Raw genomic sequence first — 24,598 nt, forward strand, 5'->3', positions numbered from 1 at the left:
TATGTGAGATGACACAACCCACTAAATATCCGGCGATCAACAATGAAGGATAACAAACAGGGACTAGAAAGACTACCGCTTGTTCATCTTAAATGGAAGCCATACTCCATGCCTCGCGACACCAAAAATGTCCGCACCCGCGTACCAGTCAAACAACAGATTGCTCTTCTCTTCAGTAGAAGACGTGCCGCTGCACGATGTTAGACTTGACCTGCCAGATCATTGCGAAGCTGCCGATGCGACCAATTTTGAGTTCAGAGATGGTGCACATCAATTCGATGGCACGTACACTGTGAAAGACGTCTATTCAAAGTCTACTGACCACAACCCTGTCCTCAAAAACGGGAACAATTCAGCCAGCACCCTGTACGCTAAATGTCTTCGATGCGAACAGACCTTGGCTGACTTAGAATAGTCCAGGCGACATGTATGACAACTCCGCGAGCAAGTCCCCTATCCAAAGGGGCATGACATCCAGAAGCCATCGCTTTATAGGCCCCTTTGCTTCGCTTCGGAGACGCCAAATCCAACTTGTACGTAACAGTCGCTTTCATGGCTGGCGTATGGGTGTTCTCCTCGCATGCTGCATGTCGTTTTTCGTTCTATGTTGCAATATTGCTCTACTAGCAGTAGGTACCACCAGAAATGGTGGCTACAACGTCAGTGAGAGCGGCATTGTAACATTGTTCATTGGCGATGAATCGAAAATCACGAGGTTAAACACGATATTCCATGTCTTCATCAACGTTTTAAGCTCGCTACTCCTTGCAGGAAGCAACTATACAATGCAAGTTCTAAGCTCACCTACCAGACAAGAGGTAGACACAGCTCATCGCCAGAGAGATTGGCTTGCCATCGGGCTACTCAGTCCGCGGAATTGGAAGCGCATTGCACGCAAACGTGCATTGCTATGTCTCATATTGGGGCTCTCATCCGTGCCTCTGCACTTGTTGTACGCAGTATTCCTTCATAACGCTAAAGTCTTTGCTGATGTCAACAGTTACAACGCTACTATCTTCAAAGTCGTCGTGCGGAACATCTATTCCTCATCGGCTATAGATATGCATTCGTCGAATTACACTGCCCTTGCAGCGAATACATCATACGTCAAGCTTACCAACGAAGAATGGAAATCATCTTTTAGTGGAATGTACTCGTCGAGCTATTCAAACCTGATACTCGTGTTTGATGAAATCGAAGTTACAACCACGTACAACAGAACGAGGCAACCGAAAATGATTTCAATCACGCGAGGAGATTTCTCGTTCGTTTACGGCGCTGGATACAACCTGGCCTCTAAAATATCAGAATCGAATCGACTCTCCTGGACAGAGCGTAGTTCAGCCACGCCTGGCGTTTCGATACACATCGCACACGCGCTAGCAGCGCCTTCCCATACACGGAGTCGAGTACAACTAAGTCTAAATTTCATGATCGTAGTGATCTCTGCAAATTTTTTGAAGCTATTGATTATGCTGGGCGTGCTGATTACCGATCGATCGAACTACCTGGTTACCTTGTACCTTGGGCGACGCTGCGACATCATTCCTATCGAATCCGGATCCTACCACGGAAGGGAAATGTCTGCTGGAAGACGAAGCGCTCACCCATGAAAACAAACCTCATGGTCAATTACCTCAATCAGACGGCGGTACTGAAGATGTTTTGAGGGACCACCGGCTTCTTTCAGAGACCGCAACTGACCACGTATGGCATTCACGTACACTTCGCTACTTTGCTTTGATCAGGAACGAACAGGCGAGGTTCACTTTGCTAGCGTACGGTATCCACATCTTGTTGTTGATACTTTCTAATGCATCACAGTATTGTCAGCTTGATTGTGGTCTTCATCGGCTTCGTTGCGACAACAAGCGGAACTGCATGGACTTGGGGTGCATCGTCGGATGGCGCACTTTCATTTGGCAGTGACAGCACATCCGCCGGGGCCACGCTCAAGAACGCTTGGCTAGCCAATATGCCTCAGTTGCTACTCTCATTCTGTTACATGAACATAAACAGCTTCTGCACAGCTATCACTGGCACAGAAGAATGGAACAATCTGAGCCGTACACGCAAGGCTCTCCGTGTCAGCGATCCCAGAGGTCAACAGCGAAACACTTATTTCCTTCAGCTTCCATACCGCTGGTCCCTGCCTCTACTTGTCTTGGGAATGGGCTTGCATTGGCTGCTTTCACAAATCTTTTTCCTGGTGCGCCTCGATGTCCTCAATGTCGACGGCCAACTTCTCGAAATTTACTCACGATCAGCGTGCGGTGTCTCGGCATCAAGCTTCCTCGTCTTCTTCGTCCTATTCATGAGCTTGTGCATCACTATTCGCCATTTGGCAAGTCGGAAGATTGTAACGGGACTACCGCAGGCTGCATCGAATAGTTTCATCATAAGCGCTGCTTGTCACCCTCCCAGTGAGGAGGTCGATCCACACCTGAAGCCTGTGCAATGGGGCGTTGTTACAGGACAGGTAGTGGAGGGGCGTGAGCATTGCTCGCTCTCGTCGCAACCAGTCACTGCACCGGAGGACGGAAAGATGTACAACTAGCAATGTCAAGACCGACTACAAGAACCAACAGAGTCTATATTAAATCACATCGGTCAGCAATAAGCCGATTCAGGACTCTCTCATAGTAAGAAGGTGCGCGTGATCACGCGTCATAGCTCCTTCCTCACTTCACCATTGTGACGCGTCTTGGACTCTGCGGCTGCGCGAAAACTCGCACTCCCACCAATACGGCCACCTCAATCCTTGCTGCTCCTACATCCACTACAGATCTTCCTTGACTACCCACTTTGCATCGCCTGTCATCATGGCTGACGCGAACGGACAATCGCTCTGCGCGATGTGCGACGAGCCCAGCACTCAGCTGTGTGGTGGCTGCAAGTCTATCAGATACTGCTCCAAAGCTTGCCAGAAGCTCGACTGGCGCATCCACAGACTCATCTGCAAGACCTACATTGACTTCTTTGCCGGCCGCCCTGACAGAGAGCACCACAGCATGATCTACTTCCCAGTGGGTGAGCCACAGCCTCGCTTCATCTGGGTGCATATCGACGACGGCCACAACCATCCAAGCCTTGAAGAACTTGCAAAGCACAACATCGCTATTGACTGTTCCGATACCGAAGGTCGCTTTCCGGTCAAGAGTTTCCGCGAGAATTTCGTTCTCGGCCGCCCTCTCGACCCACACTACATCACGATCATACTTCCGTCTACTGCTCAATGCTGCCCCTGCTGCAAGGAAACGCATAAATCCAACGACAGTCTCCTTAAAATTGACGCTGAGCTTGCGGACACGCTCCGCGGTCCGTTTCTGGCTTGGGGGGTGCACCATGCAGACTATGAAGCACACAAAACTAGTCCTGTCGACCTTGGCCCTTTAGACTTTCGTCATATGGTCGATGAGCTGAGGTTGCATTACGAAGAGGTCCAGGAAAACTGGCGTAAGTGTGGAACCGAACGGCCCAACTACAATGGCATCAATGGAGTTCGCGTGAACTGCGAGGGCGACGAGCAAGTCCTCTGCCGACCCAGTCTCGAGAATTACAACGCACCAGTGTCTGCCCTCGGCGAGGAGTCTGCACTTCTCACACCTATTGCTGATCGACTTGGTATGCCACTCCACATATCGACAGTTGCACCTGCGCCAGCCTGGCGCGATAGACGATTGAAGTCACGAATGCACAACTGCTTCTCGGCCTATCTCAACCCGTTCATCTCCATGCAAGACAACATCGGCTCGTTGATCATTCTTCGCAAGGACGGAGGAGACCTCGGCCCTATGATGCTTCGGAGTTTCTTCATACTTGTCGCGTCTAAGCTGGAATTGGATTGCACGAAAACTCCCGTTCCAGTCAGTCGCCTAGCTAAATTCAAGAAGGAGGATACTCAATCATGGGTCGCGGCGATGAAAGATTATGAGATGGTTCCGGATCGCCTGATCTCCGCAAAGGAATGGCCCCCAAACGGAGAGCAAGATGAAGACAATGAAATGGAGGATGCATGAGTCCGGCATCTCGCTCCGTCGACAGTCAGACTTTTTACCGCAACTATGTGTTAGCTGAAGACTGAGATTTCACTGCTGGGCAATACGATCATGGGAAAATGTATACTCGCAAGGCTACACATATACCACGCAAATAGATTTTCCCATGGGAGCTGTACAAGAGCCAGCTATAATCACGAAACATAGAACAATCAATTGACATATCTCAGACGATACATGTTCGTAAGAGCTACTCATTGGGGAACCATGTAAAGGTCATTGTAGTTTGTCGAGAATTCTGATGAAATGCGGTACAGCTTTGCAGCCTCCTCTCTCGATGTAAAGTAAAAGACCCAAGGAAATAATTCATGCACGCTCGCGTGAAGTGGTGCTGCAGAAATGAAGGACAGGTAGAAAACAGATGCTGCTTGCTCACAACTAAACAGCAGGTCGTACAGCGGGAATCTTCTCACCAGCTGCCGTGATGTCAACCACGGTGTCAATACCACTCAACGGCATCTGACCACTCATACCCGCCATCTTGCCATTCGCACACGTCGGCGTGTTGTTCGGAGGCACCATCTCACACGTCTGCATAACGCCGCGCAGACACTTCATATCATCAATATCATAGAACTGCGTGTTCGTGGCCCAGAAAGACTGCGGCTCTGACGCCGCACACTCGACGTACTTGTTCGGGCTCTTCGCGATCACGGGTAGCGTCCCGTTCGGCAGAATGTCTGCGCACTGGTCCATCGACACGTAGTCGTACGTCACGCCGTCCCACTTGGCTTCGGGCAGCGTGTTGATCGAGGTCCAGTCCGCGCCGTACTTGAGCGTCTTGTAGGCGTCCATGCTGATGTCGTAGCTGCCGCCCGACTGATCGATGTGCAGAACGTTGATGGTGTTGCCGTTGGGTGCGGTGAGCTTGATGCAGGGGTTGGAGCAGGGGGGTGTCATGGGGAAGTAGGCGATGCGGTTGGTGTTGATGAGGCACCCGATGACGCCCATGGACGAGGAGTACTCGACATGGGAATCGAGGGCGATGGTGCCGGTTGCGGCGCGGTTGACAAGGCTGGAGAGGATCTTCTTGTCGGCCTCCTGGAAGTGACGCGCAGCGTGTTGGTGAGGCGCAGCCAATGCGGCCGGGGCCAGCCCGGCGGCGAACAGAACAGTGATAGTAGAGAACGACTTCATGATGAAAGGATTGTGGTTTGTCTAGAACAAATGATTGTGTTGGATAGAGAGAGTCTGGGAATAGAGCGACTCGTGCTTGATATAGAATGAGTGACAAGAATGACAAGACTGCCAAAATGGGGCTGAAACGCACACAAAGAGAGTAAAGTAGAAAGAAGGTCGGCCAGCGAATATAGAATACAAAGACAAAGAATGAACGTTGAAAGAGCAGTCTTGAAGGAGTGTGGTGTTGAACATCGACATCGCGCCTGAGGGCCTGGTTTTGTACTGTAGCCGCCCAATGCCTCCGGACTTTGACGCTGGCCATATGGTCGACCCAGGGCTCCACATCGTCCGTCCAACGATCCGCTCATGCACAGTGCGGACTGTTTCGTCTCACTGCGCGTATCGGCACTTCGACCGCTTTGCCATCTGTGAATGGCGTTGAATTTCACATGCACGCAGTGTCAATCTGGAACAAAGCGCTGTCCGGGCGCCACAGACAGAGGGGTACAAAGGTCGATGTCCCTGGAAACATTACAACAATCAACATACAGGGCCTCTTTATCTATCGCCCGTCATTGCGCATCGTGACGTCGCTTCGTTGTCGAAAGTGAGAGTGAGAAGTCTTGGGATCGAAGTCACAAAGCTTGGCTGGCGGGCTGAGAACCAATCACAAGCACGTATTCTCCCTCAACCTTCCTTATACGGCAAGTTTCGAGAAAAGTGTCGATTTCCCTGCTAAACGGGAATCATACAATGCGCGCGCGGAACGTTACTTTTCTGCTCAAAACTCATCTATTGTCGCACAGTATGCCACAACCACGCTGCACCAACCATTGAAACGACACAAAGATATCGCTGCGCAGTGCTGCTTGATGTCTGTCAACTTGTTTCACGTGTAAATCGCCTGGACAGCTCGAGAATGGTGGGTAAGCAGTTGTCCTCGGGCTGGGGTTTTGGGTGAGCAGCGCGAAAACATCACGAGGCGCAACATTGGCGATGCTACTTGGGCATCAATCACTCAGATACTCATGGGCTCTATAGTAAGATGATCGGATAAGGATGTGCTACCAAGGTGAGGGTATATCAAGAAACCAAACGCCGAGTACCAAAACGCGCCAAGTAGGAACCCTCCAAAGCCCGAGACTCCACCGCGTGAGCAATCTACACAGCTAGCGAAATCAGCATCCATTGCAACGAGGAAGAATGAGTTGGGTACTTACACAATCACATCGTACTTCTCGTTAATATCAACACACTTTCGACACTACTTGCGTCCTGGGTTCTCGTATATCGTACACGAACCACATCTCCAATGCTGGCAACTCCAACAACCCGCGTCAGTGTAGTAGTTATTATCTGCGTTGCAGTCGCTACAGGTCCATCGATATTCTCCGCTGTCCGTTGCCTCGCCATGGCCATGACCGGAGGATATATGTGCGTATCCGACGTGTCCAAGAGAGTCGACAGAGCCAAGGTGTCCACTGAGAGTGCTGTGTCCAAGAGGTGCAGTAGAATGACCGTGGGCATCGACACCGTGGTGATGAAGAGCAAAGTACTCTTGCGGTACTACGCGGCAGTAGTGACATCGCTGATGCTGGCAGTTGTACACTGAGCAGGAAGCGTTGTTGCTTGTGCCCATGGGGCCGTTCCCGCATGCGCAGCAGTACCAAACTGTACTCATCCTGGCAGAGTGTTGAGGGTTGAGGGGCGTTGCGTCGGTTGAGATGGTATGAAGGAGTATGTGGATATGTGTGAAGGTATGTAAAGGCTTGAAGAGCTGGAAAAGAGCAAGCTGGATGATCGACTACATGTCGAAGCACCGCATCCATATACCATTTTGAGAGGGACGATAGCCAAGAAAGGACGTCACCACCTAGCTCTATGCCTCACAGTGGAACTCATCATCAAACTTGTGGCACTGCAGTTGCCCCTTTGCCCTCTGCCCTCTCGTTGGCCCGGACCCACTTAGACTCAGCTGAAGTTCATGTTTACGTTCTTCAATCGTACACTTCATGCCCTCATGGCTTCCCGTCGCGCCCCTTTACCAAACCTCTGGGACGGATGCCTGTGTGAGTCCTTGTCATCTACGACGATGCGACCAGTGCAAAGGCCCGAAGCTGTAGAGGACGATGGCGCCAGAACACTGCTAGTATGGCGGGTGATGAATGTAACAAACTCAAAATCTTAGCAAAGTAATCGGATATGACGTTGTACAGCACGCCAGGCTCAAAGGCTTGTCAGGAGACCGTTTTTGCACTGCAATCGCCAGGTACAAGGTTACAGTATGCCTCACGCTCTAGCTTTCTTTGGAAAGTATGGCTTGCAAACAGCCTTCCAGAAGCCCCGAAGACGCCATATGGCAAGGCCGGAGGCACAATAGGATCTACAATTGAGACGGGTAATTGGGAAATTCGATGAATCGCTACGCAATTGTCCAAATGTGCAAAGACACAGGCCCTGTCACCGCTGTTAGAGTGGGGCAAGAAGGACACTTCACAGCCACAACTACAAGTCGCGCCGACTCGGGCAACGGGGGAAGCCAGTCATATCAGCTGCTATATTGCCTTGATGAAGATGTAGTGCGAGGCAGCATTTGAGCTCTGGGGCATGGGTCCCTGTACAAGGCAACGGGGCGCATTTTTGCGAACCGTAGCCTGACCAGACCATCACAGCTCTATGGCCTTGTCTTTGGTCGAGAACGAGAAAACAGTCGGCCAGAGACATGGAAAAGGTTGCATCATACGGCGCTCTCGTCTCTGTGCCGATAAGCGAGGAGATGTGCCGCACAAGCCTTGGTATGCATATCCTCGTACATACTTGCATCAGCCGCGAGACATATCGAGCACTAGCGATACCTTACGCTGCTTGTTCCAACAACACATTAGAAGAAGCTCCCACTTGCACACTTGAGACAGTTACACCTGAGCGCGCTTTGCTGCGCAAAACAAGTGGTGAGCAGCCAAACCTTCAACTTCTCAGCTCAGCATCACCAGTAATCCACTGGCGTCTTGGAAGTGGAGCAAAAGGGCACGGGGGACTATGTTTTGTGACGCGAAGGGACTCCGAGTCTGTGTGGCGGGGCGAAGGGCACCCAGGAGGGCAGCGGCGTCTACACCGCCACAGTGTAGGAGCACGTCGGATCTGTGTTTGTGACGATTGCATGGTTTTCGAGAAATCGAGCACTTCTCGTATTGCGAGCTCGCATCTCCGACAACTGTTGGGGTGATGTGGGTAGCTTGGGGAGCTTGGGGTAGCTGCCTGATGCCATTCGCGCGCTAGTCTGTTTTGAGACACCCGGTCTAGCGTCGCCCAAAGGATCTCTGCTGCCTCGAGTCGCAGGTCTTCCTGACCCTCCCTCAGCCCCCAGAGTTGCTTTCTGGCCCCTTTGAGACCTTTTCGAGGGCCGCTCAGTCGTGCATTATCAGAAGACCACCACACCCTTAGAGCGGCACGGGCGGGGTGGCTGCAGGTCAGGCCTCACTCTATCTTGACTGCAACTTAATAGTGAGAAATCTGTGGATACACTAGAAAGATACGAAGATGTGAGTCAGGAACAGAAGTACGTCTATTGCGAAATGTTGGGTATCTAAATGTGAAGACTAACGCTAGTAGATGTGTACCACTTAGTCGAGAGGAAATAAGAGCGCAGGATAACCAAGGAGATCTATGAACAAAGGACCGAAATGACTCTTCATACCAACTCCAAAGACATTCCAACTCAAAGAAAGACCGAACTGCGGTGCTCCAGGTACTAGCTTAAGAAGCATTTACCTGACTTCCTCAACACCGCAACCGTTACTGCAGCGTATGTGACCACAAGAATGACAGTTGCTGTTCCAGTGGCTCATACCGCCGTCTCCACATTGACAGCAGTTCCAGATAAATTCCTTACCCCCGTCGCTGGGTGTGCCGTCTTGATCGTAATCATCGTGAACAGCGAATTGGTTTGTCCGAGCATTCGCCGAGGAGAAGCGAGAGGCGAGGCAATTGGTGTGCGATGCGCAGCTGCGTGGGCCATGCATGACAGAGATGTTGGAGAGAGGTGGAGTAGCCATAGGCAAGTGGTGGCCGACCTGGGCTTGGGCGTAGTGCTGGACTCTGGAGCCCTCGATGGGGAGGGATGCCATCTTGGAATAGCTCGGCATTATGGTGATGAAGGGATGTGGAAATGTGGTATGGGCGGTTTGCTAGGTGCCTCAAAAGACGTTTGGGGTCTGAAGATTATGGGTTGATGTTCTAGTAGTTAAGAGAAGACCGACGTTCATGGTGTATATATCTATGCTCCATTTTGGAGGACCTCTTGTGCCAATATCTCTTCTTGCCTGAGTTCACACCTGGAGGACTGAGGAAATAAAGCTAGCATTGTCGGGGCGGAGTCCAAAGGCAGTTTCGGTGGAGCAATCAGTCTGCGAAAGTGAAGCGTCGAGGGACTTCGGTTGCCAAAGAGGCGAAGCAGCAAAGATGACGAAGACACGGACTCTCAGGGACTTCATCAAGGACACAACTATCGAATGATGTAGCTTCACAGTGATGAAAATGTACTGCAGATCGTCGGGGGACGAATTTCGAGCGTTGAAGATAGCTTATGGCGACCTCAGGCACGGTACCACGTCATTAGTACGGGTGTACCCTGGTCAAGAGGTGCCGAGGGATATGCTACATTGTGAGAAGGAGCATTGATTCTGGTGCCTACCTCCATGTCCCATGCATTGCCTTAAGATCAAGTTTTACCTAGTAGGTCCGGTGTTCATTACGAGAATGGCAAGAGCGTAGCGGCCGCAACTCAACACCTGAACAGGTGCGCACTACAACTAAACAGCCGATAATGACTAGTAGAAGGCAAAAGGCAAGTGTTGGGTTGAGTTGTTGATAGTTTGCACTGGACAGGCGCGAGAAGGAGATTGGAGGAAAGCAGCTAACGGAGTGGCAGGTGGTGACCCAGACCGGCACCCCCGGTGATCGTAATTGGTCAACGCCCCACCATGCCCCACTAAAAAACGTGATCGTTGTGTTACACCGGTGCCTAAGGCAAACGCCGGTCATCGCGCACGACTTGGCTCATCTGCACTGCCCATCTGCTGATTTGCACAAGGATTGCCGCCTTGAGGTGACTGCGGAAGATTCAAGTTCCAGGGTCGACATGGGCCCCCAAGGTCTCGAGTTTGAGGGTGTAGTGATTTAGCTAAATTTACGTTTGAGATGCCATGTGTCGCGGTGGGCTGCATGCATGGCTTGCAACCTTGTATCGACCTCACCTGTTAATCCATCATACACATGGGAACACGAATGCTGGTTTCGTTGCTGCAATGATGAAAAGCATGTAAAGAGTGCATACATTGGAAGGTGGTGGGTATCTCTAAATACAAGCAATAGCGCCAGTGAATGCTCACTGCTGATGTAACAGGGAACCCATCAGAATGCCAACCAATACAATGAAAACAAACGAACGCGAACGCCGAAATCTAAGTTAAGAGCGAAGGACAAACAACAAAGAAGAGAACCAGGGTAGAAGCCCGACCGAATCGTGTGGTTGATGTGGCAGATGTGCTGAATAGTCCGCAAGGTGGGCTGTCTACTTCGATGAAGGGTTGCTCGATGACTACTCTCTCTTGCTGAGCACATGCTGAGCTTGCGCGATCGATCCGGAGCGCCGTGTGGCAATGCTGTAAGAGCCACTAGTCGATCAAACTCGAGCATTGATCAAACTTTCTCGACGGTGCAGCCACCGCAAATGACATGGCCGCAAGTACAGACGTTGTTCCAGCCGCCTATCGGGCCATCGCCGCAGTTGCTACAGTACCATACAGTATCACCGTCGCTTGGAGCACTGCCATGCTGATGATCCATATGATTGTCGGTAACGCCACCTCCGGTACTTGTGATGAACATGTCTGCCGGACCCAGAGTGGGTGAGAAAGTGCCGCCCATGAATTCGGTGGCCGTTGATGCTGACATATCTGGAGTTCCGATACGCCCGTCGATGCTGCTGTTGTCTTTATTGCCAAAGGAGCCGTGGGCTCCAACGGATTGCATCATGTACATGGTTGCTGTGCCGACCTCAGTGGGGATATTCAGGATCTTCGAAAGTACCGCCATCGTGGAAATGGATCGAGAGTAGTAAACTGTGTGTGAATTGAAGAATCTAGAGCTAAGAAGCAGAGAATCGTTGTGATGATCTTCACAATTGCTTCCACAGGATGTAGTTATACTCGCATAGCATAGGAAGGACTAATTCACAGCCACTGTCACTAAGACCATGGCTCACTAGAGAGCCCATAGAGCATCCAATGGACTAACATGATGACGGAGCTTCGAAGAGGCAGCAACGGTGAAAGCCAATAAGTGCTGATGTGAAGAGCGGTAGGGCCTCTGTGGGGCGGCGAGGACTCGAGGGACCACGGTGACTCCGGTAAGCTTTCGATAGATGGCGGTGACGACGTGCGTACTCAACCCTCAGTTTTCTGAGCAAACGTCGTGGTGAAGCCGAGTACGGATCGGTGAGCACACCCAGGCGCGACTCGCACCAGGCCTCGACGACAGCTGGGGAGGGCTTGATGACGACGTGCTTGCCGGGTAAGGTTGATGAGCCCTCTGGCAGGGCATGGAAGGGCATGGCAGGGCTGGCTCCGATGGCGGAAGGTTCTTTTGTGTCCGCCGTGCCTGGCTTCTCAGCCAAGAATGAAGCGGGTCTAATGGTCACATTGCCTGTTTTGCCTCACCTAGACTCTTTATGGACAAGAATAAAGTTCTCGTTGCAGTGCAGTCAATTTAGCCTCGTGTCAGCCATCGCAGTTTGTCAATGTGGCTGGTCTATAGAGTAAGCATGTGTGGTGGGCTCACCAAAGCAGCCATACTCGGCGTGCACTACGACTAGAACCTTTTGCCCGGGGTCCAGGGCCTAGAATGGGCGACTGCACGACGCGAAACTGCCTCTTGCGCGTGGATGCTGCAGGTACCCGCCTTAATCGACTCCACGTTTGCTGAAATGCTCGGCCATGCAAACCAGATCTTTGCGATGAGTTCGCTCGTTACAGCGCTGAGTACTCCGGTCTGAACGCTTTGACGCCTGATCTATGCATTTCTGCCGGTGAACGATAGAATTTGGGCAGTGTTCGTTGATTGACCGGACTTAGAGTTGATGCCGCCGCCATTCAACAATCAGACCGGTTCGAGCTGAGTAGCCATTGATCTACACCAGGGTTCTCAATCTGACCGGACCCGGAGACCCTGTTCTATGTCGTAATCAACAAGACAATTGAATCGTGCTGACTGGGTTCTCTTGAAGCAACAGCGCTCGTAGACTGTAGCGGTGAACCCTCAGTTCCGGGCTAGGCTGCAGGGCATCCATCTGGTCATGATTAGCATGATGCTCAGCAATAGTGGGTAGGGTTTGGCGATTGATACAGGTAGCAACTCACCCTTCGTTGTATCTGCGTCTACAGATACGTAAGACGTCCTCGTCCTTGTCTGCCTTCTCCGCCTTTGTTGCAATGTGTAAAGTGCGGTGAATGCACCCCTCCCGCCTGCATGTCCACATTAGGATATACACTTTTTATAACGAAACTCGCCAGCAATGAGTGTTATCGATTGGACGGAGATCGTACTCTCCTCTGCTTCACTTCATGCTGGACTCGAGAGCGGCGGTGCTGTTTCGACCTATTGCACAGGTCAAAAAATCGAGAAACCATGTGATTCGTTGCACCAGACGGCTCATCGCCCAGGCCAGCACAGCCTACCTCCAGCAAGACGAGGAGACTCTAAGGCCACAAGGCTGAGGAACCGGTGAGGCATATGGCTAGCTCCTACAGTTGAGCCGCGACTGCAGCGATTGCTTCACAGCGTGGAAGAAGGGGGGAAGTACAGCGTAAAAGCGCTAGCAGCATCTCAAACTACGATATTCTGATACCGAGTTATCAGTAGAAGGAGGGTGAAGAGCACCAGGCGGATGATTGAGCTTAAGGTGGTGTTGAGGGGTGTGACGCGTGACAGCTCACCGCTGGCCCGTGTGTCCGCGTCAGCCCAAATTGCGCGCAAATGCACAGCAACGAGCAAGGCAAGAAGAGCTCGCTCAGCAGCACGTCGTCTATGCAATTTCGATAGGTTTACTGAATTCATGTGAGGACGTTGCGATATTCCTGTGGTGTTGATTGTTGATGATCAACAGATCGGCGGTGACGTATACTCGAGGCCGAATTGCGGCTCGAGGACAGGGCACCCACGGTACGGGGCGGTGGCTGTGGCGCCAAGTGCCTCTCATTCTCCTCAACGCCAAATGCGCACGCCACGATGCCTCGCAGCCTCCTCGCCATAATATAGCTCCTCTTCGTGAGGCAGTCCTTCAATACTCCAGATGGCGCCCCCAGTAGCCCCGGCAGCGGGCGCGACAAACGCAGACGAGCGCGACCAGTCAGCGCTCGAGCAGCGCATTGGACAATCGACAAGCGTCATCATGCCTCTCCTCGAACTGGGCGCAATAGGATATGTGACTTGGGTCATTGTGTACAAGATTTGTGTCCAGTACTTGATCGACCCTCCCGCCGATATGCGCCAGGACTACAACGTCCAGCCACGACGCGCCACCGGCATCGCTCTCATTGTCGTATACGCTGTACTACTCCTTCTACTACTCCTACCATGGTTGCGCCTTCTCCAGGTCATATGGTCAAAGCCGGACCTAGTCCCCCTGGGAGACACTTCACTGGAGAAGAAAGAGATTACAACAAGTTGGATGGAGGAGTACGATGCATACATTTGTGATTACGAGGGCATGCCGTTGTGGTGCGACAAGTGCCACAACTGGAAGCCGGATAGAACGCATCACTGCAAAGAATTGGGCCGTTGCGTAAGGAAGATGGATCATTATTGCCCATGGGCTGGCGGTATCATTTCAGAAACAACTCACAAGTTCTTCATGCTCTTTGTCGGTTATGGGTCATTATACACAGCATTTGTGTGGACCGTGGCGGCCGCTTTCCTGGCTGACCGAGTATCAAAGGTCAGCAGCAGAGGTCTCTACAGATATGCACACACTAACTCACCACAGACCGGCTCGCGCCCAAGCACTTGGATCGGGGTTCTCGCCGTTGGACTCTTATTCTGCCTCTTCACGTTCACCATGACCTGCATGACTGGCTGGAATCTTTGCATCAACTACACTTCGGTGGAAGGTGTCCAGCGAGGTGGCATCCAGAACATCGCTCTCTTGGTCTCCAACACGTCAGAAAGGACCAGCCTTCCGTCAACACCATCTGCACAAGAGAAGCCAATAAGTCACGATGACTGGCCGGTACTGACCACCATCCAGCGTGGCCCGGGACGGACATACGTGGTCATGCAGACCAAGCCACATCAGCATCCCTGGTATACGAGCCTCATGATGGGTTGGAAAGACGTGATGGGCGACAACATCTTAGACTGGTTGACGCCGTTCAAGCATAGCCCGTACAAGCGTAAAAGCCATAGAGGCGAGTTCGAATGGGGCGAGCTGGTCTACGACATGGCAAGGCAGTACGAGGCACACAACCCAGGGGTGAAGCTAGCGCTTTTGAGTTGAAGGTAGGCAGAGCATCCTTTGAGCGGTCACGTTCGCAAGTATAGCATCATTCCGGCGTTTGGGAGATACCCTTGTACGTACATACATCTGCATTGCAGCTAATACATATCTAATTATACGGAGCTCATCACATACATCACCACCTAAGTAAGGACCGAAGATGCACCCTGCCACTATTCACGCCTGGGCAGTCATGTTTCGAGCAAGTCATGACATCTATCACACGCACGTTTATCCCCTCATCCAGCTCGATGGCTCATGTCGACATCTGCCGCTCCGGCACCTGCCGTGCCCAGGTTTGCTATCAAGACTAGAACCATGGAAGACCGGTAGTGGGGTTCCGCGGCCTCAAACGAAGTTGTTAGACACGTCTCTTGCCTGCGAAGTTCCGTGGCTCGGAAATTGACTACGGGTCAACGACTATCGCGGACCAGATGCTGATTGCAACGTACGCCAATTTGGACAAGTGATGACAGGTGTCTGCGTCACAGCGCGGATCTGCGCGAATCAACGTGGACCCCTTGATGATGTTGAGCCAGTAAGGGCTTCGAGCACCTGGGTCAACAGCTTCGTGTCCCAAAAAGAGCTGCCAGGGATCTCGGCAGCACACCAGACTGGCAGCTGATGCCCCAAAGTGCAAGATCTTCACTCAAACTCAGGATCCCATCACCATACCACAATCATCGCGAGCGAATCTTCTGGTAGGACCATCATGCTCCTGCATATGATCAGCAACAATTGCCCAAGATAACGTGAGCACTAGTGCTTTGCGCTGACCTTCTACAGAAGTGTGTTACTATGCGCAAAATGAAAGCACGCGACTAGGACCCTACCCCTGAGCATGCTGGAACTGAAAATTCGCCCTCTCGTCATTCCTTCCTCGCTCACTCACTAGGCCCAGGACCCAGACTTGGTGCTGCACCCCGCCTAGATCCCTTCCCAAGGGCCTATACCACCCCATTGCAAAGCCATCGTCACCGGTCGCTCCAAGCTCGATCTACCGTCGCAAGGCCGCCAATACTTGCCCTGCGCGTCATTGCGTGACAGATACTGATTTCAGGGTTCGTCGAAACACTTGTGCTGCCTCACTCACTCGTCACAATACCGTGATCAGCAGTGTCATCGCTGGGATACCCACAAGGATGGCTCCTAGGATGCACCGGTGAGCACTCAACCGTTGACTCGTGGGTTTGCTACATCGGTACATGGAGCTTAGTGCACTGCACGCCGGGCCGGTCCCCGCACCGAGTCTTACTTTGCACCCTGAACAGACAACAATCATCTTCGTCCACGTAGACTCTAGGGGCTTCATGGCAAATACTGGGGTTGAGGTTGCATTTTGGGCTACGGTCCAATGAATTGGAGTGGGGACAAAATCTGGAAGTGACATGAGATGGAAGGGGAAAGAACCTAGTGCCGATCAGACATGGGTTTATTGAGACATCCACAATTGACGTGCGTCCCCTTCAAAAAAAGGTTCTTTTTGCAGGCCCGACGGCGTCAATCGCATAGCATAGATCATGACGGCCATGACAGTCCCCGATTATGCCGCATATCCACCACGGGGAAGTGGAGCACGCTGAAGGGATTCGCACCGTCCGGTGTAGAAATCGCAAATCCTGGAACACCACCAACACCGTCTCGCCACCACATGCGTTTCGTTTCCCGCAAGGCTGTCACTTTCCTATCCCTGACGCCTCGAAAACACGGCGCGCAGGCATGGTGCTGACACCCGCCGGCCGTTAAGCGTCAAGTTTCTCATACATTAACTCCGTCGACCCTGAACCCAGACGCTACATGAAACAACCCCGAGTTGTGCTGCCAAGGCGCGCAAAAGCCCGCGAAAATGAGCGAAAGCATGCCCTGGCATGACCTGTTTCAAAAATAAGTATTTTCAACTGCTGCAAGGTTCGATAGTCTCGTGCCTCAGCGGCTGCCAAATGTTCCTTCCGCAGTCTAAACTCCCAACCTTTCGCAACCGAAACTTTCACACGCCGCTAGTGGAAGTCACCGGCGCGCATCATCGTTTGACAGTAGTGCATTGTCGCTGTGATGTAGTGTGAACTCTGTACAGAGCCCGGCCGATGTACAGCCTGCATTACTGATCCAATAGCGCGGAGGTCTGGAGGCGGACGGTGCCAGTAGAGCCATGGATGGCAGGGCGTTGAACGGTGGCGGACATAGAGCATAGCGCCACGGTGTGCGGATGTTTCACCAGCGAAAGTCTCCTTGGTGTGGCGGATTGGACGATAGTTTCGCTGAGTGCAGCACTGACCGAGTCGCATCAGCTAGATTGTCTTGTGGACTGAGGAACGCAATATTGAATTCTGCTCAGTCAGGGCTGCGCTGCATGTGCATGCAGGGCCGAGCGGCGCTCGGTGGTACGATCCCTCGATAACATCACAATCTAAGATTCAGAATGCTCAAGGATAAGGGATTCGAGTTGATTAATACTAAGTCTTGAATCCATTCAATATATCGTCCGCGTCGTGTAGCGACCGCGGGAACGCCGGGAACGCCTGGCCCCGGTGTGTGTATCCGTGCCCGTGCCCAATTTCTGATGCTCCGTTTTGGTATCCAGGGTATTACGTACAGTAGACAAGGAGAGAGAGTCCACCCGAGCACCAAGTGATGCAAGTACGCATTCAAGACCCGCGCAGCAGTAGGAAAGGGCCCTTTAGTGAAAAAATAGATGATGAAATGATTGTGCGTTGGAACATCAACGGCTTGAATGCAAGTCCAGTGCGGGTTAGTGAAAACAATGGTGGCCTGTTGCCAGAGGCAGCGATGCAAACGAATTTGGCTCGACCAGAGATGTCTACTGATCATTGCTGGCGTTCGACTCGCGCTCTCGTTGCTCCTTCTGTGGGGCGCGACGGCGTGCGTTGATGAACCAGTTGCTGACCTGTAGTCTCGTCAGTATCATGTCAAAGTTGAAGGTTGGAACAAAGAGCCATGATTTCACTTTGCATTGCAGCACGTCGAAGACATCTGAAAGATGGCAGACGTGGTGCAATCGTTCGATCAGGTGCCCAAAGTAGACTAGAGTGATAACGTACCTGGTTCAGGGATAAGTTTGTCATTCGGCAAAGCTCAAGCTTCTGGTCTTCAGTCGGATAGGGCGATGCGCGATTTGCACTGAACCATTCTTTCAGGATGTTGGTGGCTTCCTTTGGCAAGTTCCCGCGTCGCTTACGGTTGAAGGCGTTGTGATCAACCCCAACGTGTTGCTGGAACCGGACGTCATAGTAGTTGTGCTCGTATCCTGCGGGTGGTGGGGCAGCGTACTGCTGGTTGGCGTAGTAAACTGATTCGCGGCGGTCATCGTACTGGTAGGCGTGCTGTTGCATCTGAGGATCCTGATAATAGCTTGGCCTTCGCTCATACATCATTCCTGCTTGAGGAGGCTGTGCAAATGAGTTCTGTACGACTACCCTATGTGCGTGCATTGGAGGTTGCTGAAAAGATGAGTGACCCTGGGCGACGGGTTGCGACTGATGCCGCGCATGTTGTGATGGCGCAGGAGCAGGGTAAGGCAAACTTGGACGATGGTGACTGGGACCTGCTGAGTGCTGTCGAGCGCGAGTAGGGTCTGTAGAATACAGTGCAGGATCGATAGCCGCGCTTGCACGGCGGGAGTCAGCCGGTGGGAATTCTGCAGCGTTGGATGGGCGAGCATAGATGTCACCCAATGTGTCAACACGTCTGCGCTTGGTGTCGGACCAGGCCACGTCATCAAACTGTGGGCGTACACGCGGAGAGTTCTCTGTGCTCTCATTCCTGCGCGAAGGTGTGTGTGGTGGTGTCCTCTCAATTGTCGTTTGGACAAACTGCTGGAGTTAGCTGGAGTGGGCCGTGGGATCCGAAACAGCACTTACCTCATCAAATGATGGGAGTTTTCCTGGAAAGTTTTGCTCCCCTGGTTGGAGGGGTGGTGAACTGCGTTGGAGATGATTCTGTGATGTGGTCTCAGTATCGTTGCAGGTCGTTTCTTGTTCTTGGGTCGTGGTGCTGCATGGTGGAGGGAAAGAATAATGGCCGCGTATAGGAAGGCTCATGATTCTCCTGGGTGCAAAAGAAAAGAGGTTGCCTCCCGACGTTTGGTGTGTGGATTTGGGCAGGGAAGGAGATCGGGAGATTTCGGGCAGGGTGATTTCTCTGAGTGCCGGGGGCGCTTTCCACTCGATCGAGTCGATGCGGGAAGTGTACCCGTACCACAGAGGGGGTTCATGAGGAGGGTGCAATAATTGAGGGGTGAAAGTAGGTGGGGAATCAGAAGAAGTATCACATACCGCTGCCATGTGTCCCACCGTCATTTCACTTGAGTGGGAAGCCATTCTGTGTGATTGTACGGGGTTGCAGTGGCGTTGCGGAATATCTTGGAGGGTAAGATATTCCATGGCTTGCACAGCTGCACTCTTATAGTACTGCCAGATAGTCAGAACGGTGTTGTTGGAACCAGGGTTCATGAACCACATTGACTGACAACATGATGTTGAAATCCTGCATGAACCAAACATGGGAAGTACAGGAGGCAGGGACATGAATTGGTAGTTGACTTACGTACCTAAAGACGAACTAGAGGGGTCGTGGTGACCAGAAGGGTAATGGACGACGTAATGTGCCAGAGTCCAGGGCAGGGTACACGACCACGAATATATCGCAGATATACTGGTATGGAAAATGATTGGGAAAATCCTGGCCCAAATTATAGAACAGCGAATAATAATCGATTGGGTCAGTGTACAAGTCGTGGCGTCGCAATTGAGGAGGAGAAGATGAGCCGGCGCAAGCACGCAGCAGTTGCAGGAATGGTCAGGGTCGTGATGACGGGAGCAAGGTGTTTAAGAACAGATCCACGGCAAAGGAGGCGTTTCTGGGCAAAGCAAGACTGCAACGGGCCGTACTTCATCCATGCAGCGCGATCTTGCACCCAGGCAATTGTCCAGGGGAATGCTGGCAAGCGCCAGCGGAGGACAGACAGGCGCGTCTAGCACGACGTCTGCGCTTCTGACAGGTGCGAGTTAAGGTTTGGCCTATATTCTCCGAGCGTGCACAACGCGGGCTTTGGCTGGGAGAGGAAACAGATGGACTCCCACTACGCCGCAGGTCTCGAGGCACGAGCCGGTGGTGAAGCCGCGCTATCTGCTGCAGGCCTTACGCTGGGCGCGCCATTAGAGTGTCGCCGCTTGTCTCCACTACTTACCAGACTTGAATCGACGCAGATCTTGCTGCATCTGACTCGAGATGGAAACGAGCAGGGGCCGCTTCTGTTCGCAGCCTATCTAGTCGCGTGCCTTTCACTGGCTGCTTTTGGATTACCTCATCCACGCTCCCACACACTGGCCGCCGCAGCAAGCTGTCAACGTTCCATCACGGACGAAAGCCAAGATGTGGCTGGCCTGCAAACGATCGTCTCAAGCCTTTCCTGCTGCCAACTTTGTGCAGAACAAAGTTCACCCATGGCAGCCTCGCCTTAGTCTCGCGTGCACCTACCATGGGGTCGTCCTCCGCATTCCTCGCTCAACGCGGGCGCAGACCAAGCCGGAAGCATTTATCCTCGAACAAAAGCAGTTCGTGCATCATCACCATGACTGCTGATCCAACACTGGTGGTCCAAGTTCCCATTGCTCACAGCTGTACCAGCCGTACCAGCTGTACCGGCTGTGCCAGGGACCGGTTGCACGGTACCATGATGACGGCTGAACAGGCATAGTGGGATGATTGGAGCTGGCTGCCCTGAACTTCTCTCCGCGAGTGCGGAGGGGCAGACGCAACGTGAACAACACTGTCTGCGACCGTACCCTCGACCAGAGCGGAGGTCAATCCGAGGTAGTGACATGCTGTGCACGCTGGAGCCATGCTGATGGATCTTTGTGGTCTCAGTAGATGGCACCATGCCCGGTAGACAGCTGCCGCAAGCTCAAACCAGGTTGGTGGCTGACGAGCGTGTACAGCTGTGCAACGAGGCCTTTCCAGCAGCCAGGAGCGGAATACCTACTGTTGTGTCGTGGTGTGAGAAGGAGCTAGGGCTGCAGCAGAGAGGTTTCAGCAACAAAAAAGAGGGTGTTCATTGTGGTACAGAAATAGCAGCCGGGTCGACGACATGCTCCTCTGTCCGCCGTCGAACTGAGATTGATTGCAGATGATTTTCGATGGTGTCTGTTGCTTCGAGCCAACAGAACAGGCGCAGAGAGGCCTGTGCTGAATTGACGCGCGCTCGAGTCTGTCTCAAACGGCCCATGCGCGAAAGAGAGGCAGGTCTGCCACTGCCCTTCCTCTGCACACCAGCACAGCGTCAGATGGCATGTCGGAGAGATGTTGCGTACGTCAGCCTCGACGAAAAGGACAGCACACACGTGTGGAGGACAGCTGCCAACGGCGGGCTGCGACGCCCGCAACGACAGCGACGACAGCCATGATGTCAAGCCAACACCGACCGGCGGCGCTCGACCTGGTCGCGGGTGGGTTCAGCCCCTTTTTACGGGCGCGGGCGGTTGACAGCTGTCTAACGACGCTGGTTGCAGTTTGCGGGAGGTGCGACGATGGTTAGGCGGCCGTGATTGGCAGCAGGGGTGTGTGCGCCTTCCTCGATCGAGGGTCGCGCCTTCCCGACGCGCTGATCTTTTCCGCTAGCCGGCCGATCAAACATCGCACCAAACGCTGCGCTCGTCGCTCACCATGCGGCGCTGTCGGCGGCCGAGGACAGGAGCCAGGGAGCAGTCTGTCGGATGCGTGGCCTCAGGCGCGTTTGGCCTGCTGCAGAGCAAACTCTCTGACGTTGCAGCTATTGAATTCTACGAAACCTTGACGAACGCCCAGCCCTCAGTGAAGGGCAGTGCGTTTCGCTTCATCAAACCTCGACTCTGAGTTTCCGCCCGCTCCCGTCCTCTGTCAGATCCGGCAGGCCAGCCGGACCTGCATCTGACTCTTCAGCGCACAGTGTGGCATTTGATACCAGCCTGCCCGCCAAGCCGCTCACCTGGCCGTCTTCACGTCGTCTGTCCTGACCGCTCCAGGTTTGTGTGCCCACGCAAGCCCCGCCCGCCGCAGCCAGGATCATGGGCGCTGTCGAACATCTTCGGCTGCACCATCCTGGCTCCAGCACAAACCTCTGCCTCGGAAGTTGGAACCACGCTGCTATTGATCCCCTGGACGGGCTGCTGCGTGTTCACCGTGCCTACGAGACCTCGTACAAGGTACGATACGACCATGTGGAAGCGCTGAGGACCGCCACATGGTTCTACCGCAGCAATTGACCGCCTGACAGTCCGTCACTTTGTTTTGCCAGGCGGACGCTGTGTGTCGCCAAGTCCCAGTTCTTTTGCGCCATCATCCAGGGGCTGTCAGTACATGTAGCGTTGCCATCGCGTCACGACTAGACCCCAATGAGCTTCAGGGCACGCTTCCGTCCAATCCGGGTCGAACCCGGCTCCTCGCCGCCATCAATGCCGGACCCGGAAACTCGACAACGCGGCTTTGCTCAGCGAGTACCGCGTTGCAAGTGTCTGCTGGCGACTCCATCATGACGTTGATCCAGCGTCTTGAAAACCCTTGCATGAACAACACACAGCCTCCCGTCTTACCGTCCACCCACATCGGACCGCAAGTCGCAGTGCTGGGTTGTCATAGGACCCATGAGTACACGATGAAAGCCACGAACGCCATCATGCTGGGTGCAGCCCCAACTGGCCTCGACGCTGCACCACACCCGGCTTCCCAAACATGTATGATATGATTCACACTATTGTTTTCAGACATTCTTGCGCCCCGCCAGGCGCTTGACGGCCTCATCACTAGCCCTATTGTAAAGATCTGGCCGCGTCGAGACTATTGCGCGCTAACATCAAAAACGACTATCAAACAGCAGTCTGATGTACCTCCTGTCGGTCTACATGCTGCTCGAATCTTGTGGTTGTGCCACACGGAGGACCGCCCTACGCAGTCATCATATTGGTCACCGCCTCGACTTCTCAGTGATACAATCGGTCAGGTCAGGTGGATTGACCTGAATCTTTCGGAGAACCCGGTGTCGGACAGCGCCAAATAGACGAGAACCAGGGGAACGAACGTGGTGACATTGGTGACACCTGCTCGAGGCTTGCGCTCTGCCACTGGAGTGGAACAAAACTACACTTACCAGGGTATGCATCTGTCGCGCCTGCAGTCGTGATGGCAAACACATGTTCACGCAGAAAGGCCGCGAGTCTGTTTCTTCGACACCCATCGAGAGGTGACACAAGACATGGGTTCTCGCGCGTATCTTTGCCATTATCGATGCGCGGCGTCGTTTTTCCTCCAGTCGAAGTCTTTCAAGTTCACTCACGGCATCAACGCATACCTGGTTCTCGGGTCACTGCCCTTGGAGTAGACGTTGAGCTGAAATACCCCTGCTTGAAGATGCATCCCGTTGCATTTATGGCTACTTGTGTGCGGGTTCGGGGAGCCACAGTCCATTCACGATAACGGAATTCCTCGGGCTTCCCACCGCAAACTCCCATGCACGCTTTGCTGCGGCCAACGGAAGACCCTGCTTTACCTTTCATTTTGTGTTGCATTCGAAGCACGCGTCCGATCTCCCGCTGCTGCATTATCTCGATGAGCTCGTGGACGGCTCAATGGATTCTTCAACGCGGCTGAACGTTCAGTGATATGAGAAAACACGAATTTCGCCGACGTGAGCGATTGTCTTCATGGTACATGTCAAAGTGCTTTTCTGATCTCCGCCCTGACAGATGTCAACCACATGCCACGTGTAACGGTGCCGTGGCTGTCTGCGCAAAGCAAAAATGGGCACCGCTTACAGAATTGATCGCTCTTGAAGACGAACAAAAGGTGCACAGTGGACAGCGCAGTCACCCAAACAATCGGAAGATGCTCCATCAAAGCCACGATAATATCAAAGGGATATCCCGCGAGACATGAAACACGACCAACCTGGTGCGCACGCGGACAGTCTATAAGTAGTGCACTCTATTGATGCCTGCGCCCTTCAATTTTACAAATGTTTGTTCGAGGAGCGTGCCGAACCCGTCCACGAGAACCTTATTCTTGCGCGAAACGTATCTGCCGTTTGACTGGAACGTGCACCGTATAAGAGTAGTTGGTCTATCTAGTCGCGGGACATCAAAACACAAATGAGCTGGTATCCTGTTCGTCATTTCCTGAATCAAGAAGCCGCCTACGCAGCTTCCTCTTACGGCCACCAGCCCGTCAAATTGATGTTTGCATATTTGACTAATTCCAGCTCAAGTTACGATCTGGAGCTAAGGAATCCGTTCCTGATCGGAATAAGGTCCATTATTGGGTGGCGTGCAATCACGAATCGGTGCGTTCGCTTGGTCTTCATGCCGTCTAGCGACCCAAAAAATCACTGCCTCTATCCGGGTAGAGTCGCTCTACTTAACCTGACATGGCCTAATTAGCTCGCGCGGGTGATCAGCGAAAGCCGCCATGGACCCTGTGCCTTAACCGGCCACAGTCGGTTCTTCTTTCCTCTTGACCATGGAGTGCAGATCGGTTTGATGATCTTGTAGTCTCATGAATCGTAATTGCGCCTCTTGACTTCGAACCATCGTTACTAACCGCGACATTGTGAGGTGCTTCTCCGGTGCTGACTCAGCGATAAGTCAGATACAATTTCATACATCTTGTATGTATACCAGCAGAATCCTTCCGATTGCCACAACTCGGACTAGACCCCGATTTCAGCGGAAAGTTCCGGTAAGGTCCAATCCACGAAGGCGTTACTACGATCAACACAATGGGCTGTTCTCCGTGTCTGCCACTGTTGGTCACGAGCCCATCTCCGAATGATCGCCCACAGATCAGCATCGTGGCGCCAGTTTGTCACCGGATATAAAGA

The 24,598-nt window shown here is 52.8% G+C and overlaps 10 protein-coding genes across 10 annotated transcripts; 6 read left to right on the top strand and 4 right to left on the bottom strand.

Annotated features, from left to right (window-relative positions):
* The first annotated feature begins 24 nt into the window (after window positions 1-24).
* On the top strand, window positions 25-1,771 carry C7974DRAFT_17012 (uncharacterized protein). The gene is made up of 3 exons (XM_046136131.1): window positions 25-366; window positions 416-952; window positions 1,001-1,771. The coding sequence occupies exons 1-3, from the start codon at window positions 128-130 to the stop codon at window positions 1,611-1,613; spliced, it is 1,389 nt and encodes a 462-aa protein (XP_046002965.1). The 5' UTR covers window positions 25-127; the 3' UTR covers window positions 1,614-1,771.
* On the top strand, window positions 1,714-2,619 carry C7974DRAFT_17017 (uncharacterized protein). The gene has a single exon (XM_046136132.1). It carries the CDS (start codon window positions 1,814-1,816, stop codon window positions 2,555-2,557), a length of 744 nt encoding a protein of 247 aa, XP_046002966.1. The 5' UTR covers window positions 1,714-1,813; the 3' UTR covers window positions 2,558-2,619.
* On the top strand, window positions 2,620-4,156 carry C7974DRAFT_439480 (uncharacterized protein). Its single transcript, XM_046145283.1, has one exon. The coding sequence runs from the start codon at window positions 2,823-2,825 to the stop codon at window positions 4,017-4,019; it is 1,197 nt and encodes a 398-aa protein (XP_046002967.1). The 5' UTR covers window positions 2,620-2,822; the 3' UTR covers window positions 4,020-4,156.
* A 280-nt stretch (window positions 4,157-4,436) lies between these two features.
* On the bottom strand, window positions 4,437-5,195 carry C7974DRAFT_371358 (uncharacterized protein; the record flags this gene model as incomplete). The annotated part of the gene is made up of 1 exon (XM_046140014.1): window positions 4,437-5,195. The coding sequence occupies one exon, from the start codon at window positions 5,193-5,195 to the stop codon at window positions 4,437-4,439; it is 759 nt and encodes a 252-aa protein (XP_046002968.1).
* A 3,806-nt stretch (window positions 5,196-9,001) lies between these two features.
* Window positions 9,002-9,412, top strand: C7974DRAFT_467888 (uncharacterized protein; the record flags this gene model as incomplete). The annotated part of the gene is made up of 1 exon (XM_046146376.1): window positions 9,002-9,412. One exon carries the CDS (start codon window positions 9,002-9,004, stop codon window positions 9,410-9,412), a length of 411 nt encoding a protein of 136 aa, XP_046002969.1.
* A 380-nt stretch (window positions 9,413-9,792) lies between these two features.
* Window positions 9,793-11,276, bottom strand: C7974DRAFT_439482 (uncharacterized protein; the record flags this gene model as incomplete). Its single annotated transcript, XM_046145284.1, has 4 exons — window positions 9,793-10,170; window positions 10,231-10,435; window positions 10,667-10,843; window positions 10,935-11,276. 4 exons carry the CDS (start codon window positions 11,274-11,276, stop codon window positions 10,010-10,012), a joined length of 885 nt encoding a protein of 294 aa, XP_046002970.1. The 3' UTR covers window positions 9,793-10,009.
* A 1,692-nt stretch (window positions 11,277-12,968) lies between these two features.
* On the bottom strand, window positions 12,969-13,413 carry C7974DRAFT_17150 (uncharacterized protein). Its single transcript, XM_046136164.1, has one exon. It carries the CDS (start codon window positions 13,293-13,295, stop codon window positions 13,065-13,067), a length of 231 nt encoding a protein of 76 aa, XP_046002971.1. The 5' UTR covers window positions 13,296-13,413; the 3' UTR covers window positions 12,969-13,064.
* A 117-nt stretch (window positions 13,414-13,530) lies between these two features.
* C7974DRAFT_407914 (palmitoyltransferase PFA5) lies at window positions 13,531-14,733 on the top strand (the record flags this gene model as incomplete). The annotated part of the gene is made up of 2 exons (XM_046143279.1): window positions 13,531-14,175; window positions 14,224-14,733. The coding sequence occupies 2 exons, from the start codon at window positions 13,531-13,533 to the stop codon at window positions 14,731-14,733; spliced, it is 1,155 nt and encodes a 384-aa protein (XP_046002972.1).
* A 2,818-nt stretch (window positions 14,734-17,551) lies between these two features.
* Window positions 17,552-18,791, bottom strand: C7974DRAFT_407915 (uncharacterized protein; the record flags this gene model as incomplete). The annotated part of the gene is made up of 3 exons (XM_046143280.1): window positions 17,552-17,638; window positions 17,793-18,563; window positions 18,612-18,791. 3 exons carry the CDS (start codon window positions 18,789-18,791, stop codon window positions 17,552-17,554), a joined length of 1,038 nt encoding a protein of 345 aa, XP_046002973.1.
* Window positions 18,792-21,426: 2,635 nt separating this feature from the next.
* Window positions 21,427-22,783, top strand: C7974DRAFT_467892 (uncharacterized protein; the record flags this gene model as incomplete). Its single annotated transcript, XM_046146377.1, has 3 exons — window positions 21,427-21,932; window positions 22,004-22,460; window positions 22,491-22,783. Exons 1-3 carry the CDS (start codon window positions 21,795-21,797, stop codon window positions 22,781-22,783), a joined length of 888 nt encoding a protein of 295 aa, XP_046002974.1. The 5' UTR covers window positions 21,427-21,794.
* Window positions 22,784-24,598: the final 1,815 nt, after the last annotated feature.

This window comes from Boeremia exigua (assembly GCF_020726555.1).
Source record: "Boeremia exigua strain MPI-SDFR-AT-0100 chromosome Unknown C7974scaffold_1, whole genome shotgun sequence".
NCBI classification, from domain to species: Eukaryota; Fungi; Ascomycota; class Dothideomycetes; order Pleosporales; family Didymellaceae; genus Boeremia; species Boeremia exigua.